Below are 12,644 nucleotides of genomic sequence, written 5' to 3'. Positions count from 1 at the left end.
TTGAAATGAGACATTTCACAATGTAATTGTGTAATTAATTTGCAGCAACACAGCCACATTAATGTACTAAAACCGAGGATGAAACCATTTGATACTTCTAGTGCACAGACAAAATGACCTAGTGCACTTTGCAATGGCAAGTACGAAAAATCATTTAGGAAATTATATCAAATCGTATGCTCTCTCTCTCTCTCTCTCTCTCACCTCACTACTCCCAGCCCCCCCACACACACACACACCACCACACACACACACACACACACACACACATGTTCGGCCACTCCTGTTGTGATTGACAGTGCAACGGGCTCGTGATGGATCCTCCTTCTCCACGTTCGTTCGCTCCGCGCGCCACTGGCTCAGCTCTACCAGTTCACTCGCGCTGCTGAAGGCTTGGTAACGCAACTTTGCGCTCAGGGATGCGGGCGCGACGAGAAGCCTGATCATGGCTTTGTATTGGATATATCCGTCCATTTTTATCCTCTACGCTGTCAGACCGTGCCTAGGATTGAGGAATTACCCAGACAATGAAGGTAGGGTGAAATATGTGTTACTCTTAAAATCAGCGCTATACGCGGCTCCGGTGGCGCCGTCAAACGAGCTTGGAGATGGAACAACTCCCACACAACACCGATCAGTCAGAATAAGTGTCATTGTAGAAGCCGCGCCGGTTAATATATTATAAACTTTGGCAATCATTGTTCATATCAGGGTATGGGGCGACGGGGTGAAATTGTAACTGTGAGGTGCCAGTTTATTTCGTAAATGAGCAGGCTAATTGCTTTTTGAATGAAGGCACGAAACTTAATGAAACGGTTGATTAAAAAATCCTATCAGTCTGTCATTAAATTAAAATCCTGTGTATTGAGTTCCTAATAAGTTACAAGTAGGCCTACGTTACTTGTACAAAAAAAGACGTATGATTGGAAATGGACATTCTCACCCCGTTGGACAACAACGTTCGTTCTGTGTTCCACAGAAGGCTATATCTTATGCAGCAGAAGGCTATGCTATGTGTAGCCTATTGCACATGTCACCTAAAAGTAATAAACGCGAATATGACCATAGTCTTGTTCAACAATAGGGGATTGGTTAAACTTGCAAATATCAAAGTTGGGAATAAATGACAGATTCATGTGTGTAAGCAGACATGCCCATGAGCGTTTTTGTGTTGCCTAGTTTATTAGGTTTACATCGGAGGGCAAATATATCCATCAGTACACCCCCCCTCTCTCAAAGACATATCGTATCTTTCCAAAGACAAGTACTAATAGGCAAGTCTATTTAGGCTTGCTACGGTAGGCTCTCCCTCCCAGATCGGCTACTTAATGGCGTCTGTGATAGCCTATCCATTGAGCATAATGTTTTTATGTGTTAGCAAGACACCTCATTCATGAAATGTTACTGGCGCCACATTCCTGTTATAATGGACACACACACATTCACAGTGCATTTAATTACCTTTAAGTTGCGATGGGTCACCAATTGCAAGTGCCATCATAGAATACTCGTGTAGCCTTCAAGTTGCAAGGTACCAATAAGCTACATCTTCACAGCGCTTTGGTCAAAGGGTCAGTCATGTCTAATATGAATTAGAGTAGCATTGACGAATTCGCTTAACTGGTTGATTTTCTCAAATCTAACATAGCCACACTGTACTGTATGGTCGTCATTAGGTTTCCAGGTCAGAGAAAAAACACAGCAACAAAAAAAAGACTCGGACATGGATAGGGGTAGGCTACCTAAGTTTGGGGAACAAATAATCGATTGTTCTGTTTGTGGTTTGTCCATTTTAGCATTTTATATGTAAGATTGTCAAACATATTGGTTAATTTTTTATTGAGGGAGCACCAACTTTTTATTCACCACTGAACACAACAATTTGCTCCTTGCTGTTAGGATTCGTATTGATTGTGGTTCCCTCTAATTCAAGGGACTCAGGGACTACTGAAGGTTAAAATGGAGAGTAAAGTAAGCACCGCAAAATCAATGATAAGCTCACCAGGGTGTACTTTTCGTTGTGCTGCAGGCTTCATAAGCAATAGTCTCTCTCTCTCTCTCTCTCTCTCTCTCTCTCTGCACGACACACCATACCTTTTTGTAAATTACCAGTTGACAGTGGCTTACTGGTCATCGGACACTGTTGAATGTCCTTATCAGCCTGTATTGATGGAATAATGATGCACAATGTGCACTGAAAGAAAATAAGTAAGCAGTTACATGCTGTAGTTCCTGCCATCACCAGTAGGTGGTATTCCAGAAGCAGTGTTACACATAGATTCTTTTATTTTTTTGGGATAATGCCTCTTGTATAGTGTGTCTGTCTGGAGCAAGAGTATGAACAAGCAAAGTCTTTGATCTCAAACTGAATGTTATGTGTTTGTGTTTTAGGTTGATTATCTTTTTTTCACTCTTATGGTCTATGGCCCACAGCTAAGTGGTTCACTGTGGCAGAGGCTTCAAAATCAAGCCTTTGTTGTTGGAGAGCAATCCTGTTGCATTCTTCTTATGAGTGTCAGTGTGTCAGTGTTCCATGCATCTCAGCACTTCTTTCTAGCACGCGCTGGAAGACAAAGGAGCCTCGCTTGCAAAAAACACAGTCATCCACCACCCGCCATTGGGCATGTCCACCACACAGCCAAAGTGATGTTGTGGCGAATATGTGTCAGTGCGTGGCTCACATTATTTGCCTCCTTCATTTGGTTGAGATTCACTGACGAACTGTCAGGTGCTTTCTGATTTGTTATTCCTTGCTGAGAGAGCCATTATGTCTCTGTTGCCAGTGATTTTCAGGCCCTCTTTGTGGTTTAGATATTTCCACATGAGTTGCATGCTAAACTGTCTGCTTAAAATTCAGTGAGTAAGAAACTTCCCAAGGACTCACATTCACCAGAAAATGGATGGTGACACAGTCCGAATACATTTACCCACGATGGTCTACCAGATTATTGTGTTTTTTTTTTTTTTCTGTCACCATTCCAGTCCAAATAACAAATACGGATTTTCTTGTCCACTGTGTACAAAACCACCTGTTAAACACTGAATGGGGGAAGAGTACCTCACAAAATTATCTCAATCATTTTTTAAATGGTGCAGCAGCCAACTAGGCATTGTCAGTGGATTATAGCTCCCTGGCTGTGCCTCTGTATTCGGAGGGCATGGTGATGGAGCTCCCCTTATTAGCTCCTCTTTTCGCGAGGACGCCCGCTGAGGAGGGGCTCTCTTCTCCGCCTTTGTTTCGCCGTCCTCAGAGTTTGGCCTGGGTGATTAGCATGAGAAAAGGGCTCCCTTTATTCCCCTGCTCAGCCTGACTCAGAGGCCTGGTCTTAAAACCAAGGGCCCCTGGTCCTTCCAATCTTTGGGCAGGGACGAATTGAAGGGCTCGGTGTATAGCAAACTTGGATCCGTCCCCCCCCTTTTGTTTTTGTTTCAGGGGTGGTAATGACGGCAATGGGTCTTTGTGTGGGCGGCTTGGGTTTTCTCTCATGTTGAAAAAAAGGAGCCCCAAATTTGGTCCTCGTACACCCTAATTTGCACTTATATTGGGAAGGGTTAAGAGGGTCGCCGTTTGTTGACAGATTTTGGCGACATGCTAATTGGACAGGGAGAAGAAAAGGTACATTGATGATGACATTATGTGCGGAGGGGTTCAGAAGTGACCGACTGGAAGTTGTTTATTCAATTCCGCAGTCATTTCAGGCCAGTGCCCAAAAGTAGTCAAACTTAAGTAGCTAGAAAATCCCCTCGAGCTGAAGAATTCTCCTGTTTTTTATGGCTCTTGGATGGCGAACAGTGTTTTTGGCCTCTTAGAATCACTGCGGTTCAGACGAGAATAAACAGAACACACTGGCAGAGGCGGGAGACGGTCAGTCATAGCAAATTGAGGGGCCAGCTCCAGTTGTGGTTTTGGCATTGCAGTGGGCAGAATGCTATTGTTTCAGCTGCCCCCCCCCCTCCCCACCATGCAGGTTTCTTCTCACTCCTGATGCACTCGATTCGGCAGTTCGATATTCAAGCATGGAGGACGCTGACTCCAGAAATGGCAGCTGACCCTTGCTGCTTTGGCAAACAGCATATAGGCTTTACTCCATCCCTTCCGCATCCGCCACAGAGCTTGTGCAAGCCCCTCCCGAGATCAAAGGAACTGTTTGAGGGGAAAGGGGCAACGTGGCCTGGGGTGTTTCACAGATGAGACAAGAGCAGAGAGAGAGGGAGTGATGCACTGCCAAGGAGTGTGTCTGCTCATCAAAACCCTGCAAGACAACACAGAGAGAGGGAGGGATTTTTTTGTTTTATTCTTCTCGTCTTCTGCCCCCCCCTTCAGTTTTGGAACACAGGGAACATTCCCGTCATTTCTCCCGCTGGCTATGTTGGTGGAGTTTCTCGGCTGAGTCGTTTTCCAAAATTCTGTGTGAGGGTGGTCCTCTTTCGCTTGGCTCAGACGCTGGCCAGATCAAATTTCTGCTTCGCTCAAGAAATTGGACACTGCCAGGTCACAGGTCACCCACCACCAATCCAATGGTCTGGTTTGACCTTTGTATTACTACATGACCATTATATATGTTGTCGTCTAGCATGGTGTCATGGTGTCCAAACTGTCTGGGTTGGTAAAGTAAATGTGTTCTGGTTAAAGGTATCCACATTGGAAGGTCAAACTGTGTGTGTGTATTTGTGGTCGATATTTGTCTGGGCCATCTAGAAGTCTCTGTCTCATATATCGTGTCATACAACCTTAATCCAAAATTGAGCTTTTCTGGTGTGTCGATGCTTGACAAAAAAGCAGATTATTATGATTTATTCTTACATAAGAAAAACCTTAAATTGTACTCTATGGTGTAATGTAATTAATTGTCTTTACTGTGAAGAATAGACACTAAACACAGTGTAGAATGTCTGTCTACAAATTTAGCTTTTGTAGAAATAAAAGATGTTATAAATGTTGTTTTACTGTTGGTTCCATTAATGCATTATAGATAACTCCTGAAATATGCTTGCAGGGCTTGAGAGAGCTAGTCTGGCTGTCAGCGATCACAGTGAAAGCTTCATCTTTTCTGGGTCAGGGAGCATAAGAAGAAATCTTTGGTGGGGGGCGCGTAGCAGGGTGGCGGGGATCTGTGTTTTGAGATGATGACATCACCACCCTGGGGTCCTGAGGTGAACGCCGCGTACCAGCAACTAATTGAGTCACTGGTGTTGTTTAGCGCTGTTACCTCGCCTGGTTTCTCCCATGGGACCCCCTCCATGGTACGCCTTTGAGCTCTGTGCAACCCTAGACCTGGTTAAGAGCCAGGGGGCCTTAATGAGATACACATATGGAACCAGATGCAGTTATACGCTTCAATCTAAGTGCCATATACAGCTCAACTACAAACAGATAGAGCAAATAGTTGTGATGGCAGGTGTGTTCACACATGTAGCAGAGATCTACAGTAGTATGTGTGTGTGTGTTTCTGTGTGTGTGTGTGTGTGTGTGTGTGTGTGTGTTTCTGTGTGTGTGTGTGTGTGTGTGTGTGTGTGTGTGTGTCTGTCTGTCTGTGTATTTTATGTGGGAAGGGATGTTTTATCAGCACAGATCCCTAATGGACTTCCCGTCACCTCCTCCTTCGTGGAGAGAAAATGTAGACTTTGCTATTTTTTCCTGCTGCGTCCAACGCAAATTTGTTCCCTTCACTCTCCTCATCGTTCCTCCCAGGCAACGCTGGCTGGAGCTTGACAGTCATCTATATATTATCCGCCCACTGCTGACACACGCTATTAGCCAGGGAAATCATCCTGACCTTCCTCTTAATCATCTCCACGAGCGTCTTTTGTTGGAGGAGACACTCTGGGAGGGCCTTTTCCTACTCCTTCCCGCCCTGTATGCCCATTCAAATCTTGAGAGAAGACTATGGTGTGTTTTTTTCCCCACTCTGTTATTTTTGTTAGGCACGTTTTACTGCTCTGTTTGCAGTTTTTTTTGTCAGCTGGCATATTATGCCAGTCAGTCACTGAATGATTGTCGGGTTGGATGCTAGAAAGGCTTTATTTAAGGAGTGTGTGTGTGTGTGGTGGTTGGAGAGGAGTATGTATGAGTGTGTGTGTGGTGGTTGGAGAGGGGTATGTATGAGTGTGTTTGTGTGTGTGTTTGGGGGGGGGAGGGCGGTGATGCCTCCTGGATGTCTCTCAGCTTGAGAAACTTCCCTCTGATAGCTTATCTGATTGACTCGGGATCTGGGGGTCTTGCATGCTGTGATAACTCTGACAGGCCTCTCTCGTAATCACTGATATCTCGGGAGGGGCCCGTGGTTCCTGCCTGTGAGCGGCATCCTCGTGGAGAACAGCCAAAGATAATATATTTCCCAAGACCACACAGCAAAACTTCCTGTCATCACTTGCTTTTTTTTTACTTCTATTTTTTGGTTTGCTGCTTTCCTTCTTTCCGTTGGATGCAGTCTGCGGTCTGCAGCCTGTCCGAACATTCCTCCCACCCAACAGTGTTACCGTGGAGCTGAGGCGAAATAGTACATGGTGGCGGCGGAAGAGGCGAGGCAAAGAGAGTTGCAGGGGCCTTGGGTCATGGGGGTTTCAGGCTGTTAGATGTCTAGTGTGAGGCCAGACAGTTCTGTGCGTTCGGGGGCCCCACCGGGCCCCGGTTCTGAAGTCTCGCACTGACAGGACGGATGTCCCTCTTGGCCTAGCTGGGAGAGATGAGCCCCTGCAGAGCTTCGCTCAGGCTGTCTCTCTCCCGTCCTTTCTCTCGCTCTCTCTGGCTTTCATTTTATTCTTCGCTCACTCCCAGCATGCACCGGGCCTTCCCATAGGAGCAGGCCTATGACTTTGCTTTGACTTTGATTGACAGGGGTAGCCGATTCACATAGCGCTTGTCTCTGAGTCTCTCTCTACCAACACATGTTACTACATTTGCCATCAGTACTGAGCACAGACAGTATAGGAGCATTTTTCTTGCATGTTAGAGAATGTATAGTACACCTCGTAGAACTGTTATAGAACTGTATTTTTTCAAATTACTCTTCTCCCTCCCCTTGACAAATCTGAGACTTCACACATGGTTGGCTGCAAAGTGAAAGTATCTGAAAGGCCTGAAAATGGTGCAATAATTTAGGCAGATGAAACATCTCACCTTATCAGACATTGGAAGCCATGCCAGAACACCATATTTGTTCTCATTTTTGCTGAGGTGAAACATTTTGACTAGACAGCATTAAGGACTAATGAGTAATTTCTCAGCCTGTTAATAATAAGAGAATGTTATGATGCACGCTGATGTTCAGTCTAGACAACAAGCAGCTGCTGTTTGAAAACATGCCCTGAGGTTTGCTCAGCACCAGTACTAAGCTACCCTATTCTTATAGAGCATTAAAATAAACATTTCACAGCTGTTAGGACAGAGAGAAATTTGACAGATTTCTTTTAAAAAACGTACACTCTGCTCCTTCTGTTGGGCCATTTACAACATCTTGTGTCTCTTGAGATTGAGAAGTGAGTGCAGCGTGAAAAAGCTGCACTCTCCGCGATAACAACAGTTTGAAAGCACTCGAGAAGTGAGATGGGTCCTGCTGCGAACGCTAATGGAGTATGTGAACACACCTCTGTTGTTTGTTTTGGGGAAATGTGCCATTATATTGCACAGTAGAAAAAGAAAAAAAAATCTCTGGATGACACTTATATGCAAATATGCAAAAGAATGTATACAACCGCAGTCCATGTTCACAGAAAAACAATGCTATTTTGCTGTGTGAAAGACTGTCTACTCCTGTAAATATGACAGTAAAGTTGAATTGAATGATCAGAATGGCAAGTGCTTTCACATCTATGATACTATGTGTTTAGAGAACACATTTAGCTACATTTAGAATATAATGCATTGTTGCTGTCTGTACCATGTAGGTATATCTGCCCACACACACACGCACACACACACACACACACACACACACACACACACACACACACACACACACACACACACACACACACACACACACACACACACACACACACACACACACACACACACACACACACAAAGTGAGAGAGTGAGAGAGAGAAAGAGAGAGAGAGAGAAAGCCAGAACAGGCCAAAAGAAGGAGACTTCAAATCTGTTCTTTCTCTCATTGTCACTGTTTTCCACCGCTCAGGCAAGACCCTTGCGTCCACTGAGTGAGTGTGTGAGTCACTCACTCAGTTTAGTGGATCTCTGGGGAGATTGTGTGTGTGTGAGTGTGTGAGTTTCCACGTTCATGCCGGCCTGTGCATGTGTGTGATGTTAGCTGGAGAGTGAGAGGTAGCTCCATGTGAAAGGAGATGGAAGAGGAGGGACTTGAGGTTTGGATGTGATTAAAAATTAATCGCGGCGGGTCGGCAGGCCTGTAATTGGTTTGGATGGGAACGGAGCGGGAGAAGGAGAGGAGAAGGAGAGGAGAGGAGAGGAGAGAGGGAGAGAGAGGAGAGGAGAGAGGGAGAGAGAGAGGCGGTGGTGGAGGAGCCTGGGGCCTGGAGAGGAGGCTGCCGTGCTGATATAAATAACTGCAGCACTTCTATTTTAGCCTCTCCAAGCTCTCTCTCTCTCTCTCTCTCTTTCTCTTTCTCTCTCTCTCTCCCACACTCTCTCTCTCTTACCCTTTCTCCTCTCTGAAATATTGTCTGAGGATGAGATTTTCTGGTGTGCCAGTGGTTGCAGAGCACAGCATAGCATAGCATAGCACAGCGTAACTGTTAGCTCAAGTGTCAAGCTTAGCATAGTATGTCATACAGTGCATTTTCTTCTGTTATGATATATCATAATCAGCCATCCACAGTCATGCATGTGATGCAACTTTCAAATCTGAAGCCTTGCTCATTCATGAATCATGTTGCAGTTGTTGATGGAGCAAATGTAGAGTGCACTGTACATGGTGTTGATAATAACTCCTTGTTTTTTCTCTCCCCCTCCCTCTTCTTGTCTTTCTGTGTCTCTCAGTTACGCTGTTGGACTCGGTGTCGGCATTGGGCGATCTGGGCTGGGAGGCCTACCCAGCAGAGGGGGTGAGTAGCGCCAGTCGGACTGACACTAATGGCTTCTGCAGACACAGGTCACATCCTGAAGTTCATTGGCTACAAATTTGTTTCCCCCGATCCGCAGCCCAAGCGCCTAACACAGTGTGGCAGGGTTCAGGTTTATACGCACAGTAGATAAGAAACGACATTTATTCACCGAACCAAAAAAAAACGAGCAAACAGAAAAGACAGAAAAGATGAGCAAACCGTATAGGTCCTGGCTGATATCACATTGTGTTTACACGGTCACATTAGGTGTCCTAAGCTGAGAGTGTGAACAGGAATTCAAATTGCTGCACTCGTCCACTCTGAGAGCAGTTTCTGACTGGATAGAGACTCTTTCATAATGGGCATGCTGTGTTTTCATCATCCTCCGAGCACTCCCGACATGTATGGCGTCGTCGTGGGTGAAGCAGGCTCGCCGGTGCCATTCTCCCCACAGTGGACATTGCCAGTGAATGTGAGCGGGCATCAGTCATCAGACATCATGCCCCCTCAGGGCATTTTTTATGGCTGTTTGATGGGAATGGGTTTTGTGAGTCCCCATGCATTATTATCCATGGCAGCATCATGCAGCACTCACAACCCCCCCTCCCCCCTCTTCCCCTCCTCCCCTTTACACAAAGCTCAGTGAGAGCCTCTCAGGGTAGCAATGACCCATTTTTTCTCTCGAGACGAAACATCACAGCCGGCGGCGGCGCATTCGTCATAATGGCGGCAGCTTCTGATCAGTCTCTCTTGATTACCAGTCCCCCACACCTGAGGAGGCAGCCGACACCCTCTCACCACCACCACCTCCACCGTGGGTCCAGCTCACCAGGGTGTCCGAGACGAGGAGCTCATTTTCGGGGAAGACTTCTCCGAAGCCTGCAGGAAGCCAAGCCCCCCCCCATCCCATTCACCTCACATGCAGCGGGAGGTCCTCCTTCATCAAACGCTTTTGTTACAGTCAGAAATCCTTGATGAAAATTTGATGCTGGATTATACTAGACAAGCAAACAGCTAGCATTCTCTCTTTCTCTCTCTCTCTCTCTTGCTCTCTCTCTCTTTGAGTGTTCTCCTTTCTCTGGAAGTCTTTTCTCAGCTGGAAAGTAAAGTGGGACCACTGGAAAAGCTCGGTGAATTGGAAAGGCGTCATTAAGTGTCAGAAATTTGAAAAGAGAATGAAAACTCTTTGGACATTCGAACATTTTTGAAAAGGATTGTGGAGCAGTCCTTATTTTTTTCACAGCCTAGCTACATAAAAACAACATAAACTACATAAAAACAAAATGGCAGCAGTTAAAGATGGTAAAAGTGGCACTCCAGAGCCATCACTTTCCCCACCAGGATGTTCCGAACGCTGACAAAAATCTGCTCCTCTGGGAGAGGATAAATGCGCTGAATGAGCTGAAGAGAGGTGAGGCGGCCATCCCTTTCACCCCATCCACCACCCCATCCCCCAACCAGCCTCTACCGTCACTGCCCATATCCACTACCAAATGACCCATTCTCATCCGGAGCATTCCACCGCCAGCGCCCTGTGACTGACAGCCAAATCTCGCCGCTCTGATTAGTCGCCCGGATGCTTAACGCGATGCATCCGCCCGCTTCTCGGTCACTACCTGTCAAGTGCACTCGCGCCTCAGATGGCTCTGGCAATTTCTGTCAACACCCCCCACCTCCCCCACCCTCGCCTGACCCACAACCTTCCCCGCATCCCACTTCTCCCGGAGCCAGCAAACAGAGTGGCAGAGTGCTCTAAAAAAAAAACAGAAGGGTAGTTGCCTCCTCCTCTGGCTGTGTGGATGTAGAATATCTGACAGCCACATGTGATTTAGTATGTACGTGGTCAAGCACTTTTGGATAGGAAGTTTGTATTCACATTTCTAATGCCCTTCTGCGCTTCCTTACTGAAGGATATTTACTTCTGAAATGCGCTCTGAATGGAAATCCTGTCGACTCAGTGGCTGCCACTGAGTCTCGAAGAAACTGTGGAAACTGGAAGGCAAAATATTTTTGTTGTGACTGTCATAACAAGAACACTTGAAAGCATATTTAAAATCTCATTCATTTAAAGGTTGTATCAGCGATTTCAGGCCCAAAAAACATAAATGATCACATTCATCTAATCTTTCCTAACGATCCACTAGCTGCCTGCCCCATAAGCAGGCCGTCAAAAAAACGCGTCTCTGTGGGCAGCCTAGGCTCCGAGGTTGCAAACCACTCAAAGGCAAAATAAAGTGTTCCAACCAATAGCCGACTAGATGTGCGTTTAGGAGAGTTTCAATTGCACAGGAGGGAGGGGAAAAGTAGCGAGCTAGCTCTCTGTTTTGTTTGAACATCAACAGAAGTTATGTTATCTCGTCATCGCTGATACAACCTTTACATTTGATTTAATAATGTTGGTAAATAAAACACCAAGAGGTAAAAGAAGGTTGTAGGAGCTTACTGCTGTGTTTATGTGTTGTTACTGATCACCTTTTTTTCTGTTGTGTCATCTACAGTGGGAGGAGATTAGTGTGATGGACGAACGGAACACACCTATGCGCACCTACCAGGTGTGCAACGTGATGGAGGCCAATCAGAACAACTGGCTCCGCACGGGGCTGATCCCGCGCCACGGCGCCCAGCGCGTCTACGTGGAGATCAAATTCACGCTGCGCGACTGCAACAGCCTGCCCGGTGTGCCGGGCACCTGCAAGGAGACCTTCAACGTCTACTACCACGAGTCCAACTCGGAGACGCCGCCGCCGCTGCGGCACCTGCGCGAGAGCCAGTACCTCAAGATCGACACGATCGCGGCCGACGAAAGCTTCACGCAGACGGACGTGGGCGACCGCGTCATGAAGCTCAACACGGAGGTGCGCGACATCGGCGGCCTGACGAAGCGCGGCATCTACCTGGCCTTCCAGGACCTGGGCGCGTGCATCGCGCTAGTCTCTGTGCGCGTCTTCTACAAGCGCTGCCCGCTCGCCGTGCTCAACTTGGCGCGCTTCGCCGACACGGTCACCGGCGGCGACTCGGCGCTGGTGGAGGTACGCGGTGCGTGCCTGGAGGACGCAGAGGAGCTGGAGCCTCCACGGATGTTCTGCAGTGCCGACGGGGGCTGGTTGGTGCCCATCGGGCGCTGCGTGTGCCGCCCGGGGTTCGAGGAGGTGGACGGCCACTGCCAGCGTGAGTGGACTTTTGATTTTTACTTTTATATCAAATAAATATACTTTGTATAACCGCTTCTCTGATCCATGAGCGCTTCTCTGGTCCATGTTTGCAGCTTCATTAACAGTACATACCACTAACAACACATGAGAGATGGATTTCTAGTAAATGCTTTCTGGTAGGGTCATGAACTGTGCAAAGAATTCGGCTCCTACATGATTCAGGCAATTACTACAGAGAACCTTATTACTGGTCTGTTAGGATCAAGCATAATTGCTTTTACAGGCAAGACCATGTCCTCTACTGTACATACCACAGGCCATATCAATAAACAACTGCATATGCTTTAGTAGTTTAGAGAGTGCAACTGTCAGAAATGAAGAAGTTTGGATTATTTTATGAAATTGCTGAATGTAAAAAACATTATGTATGGCCTTTATTGCGGTTCTGATGAGTCTAAATCATTCTTT

General features: G+C 46.6%; 1 protein-coding gene across 1 annotated transcript in view; it reads left to right on the top strand.

Annotated features, from left to right (window-relative positions):
* Nucleotides 1–312: 312 nt before the first annotated feature.
* The window catches only part of LOC125309295 (ephrin type-A receptor 3-like), a 69,784-nt gene continuing 57,452 nt past the window's right edge, over nucleotides 313–12,644 (top strand). The window contains 3 exon segments of the mRNA XM_048266101.1: nucleotides 313–533; nucleotides 8,960–9,024; nucleotides 11,523–12,192. Coding sequence (XP_048122058.1) covers nucleotides 446–533; nucleotides 8,960–9,024; nucleotides 11,523–12,192 — 823 coding nt within the window. The 5' untranslated portion in view covers nucleotides 313–445.

This window comes from Alosa alosa, chromosome 16 (genome assembly GCF_017589495.1).
Source record: "Alosa alosa isolate M-15738 ecotype Scorff River chromosome 16, AALO_Geno_1.1, whole genome shotgun sequence".
NCBI lineage: Eukaryota > Metazoa > Chordata > Actinopteri > Clupeiformes > Clupeidae > Alosa > Alosa alosa.
This window is presented reverse-complemented; position numbering and strand designations above follow the sequence as displayed.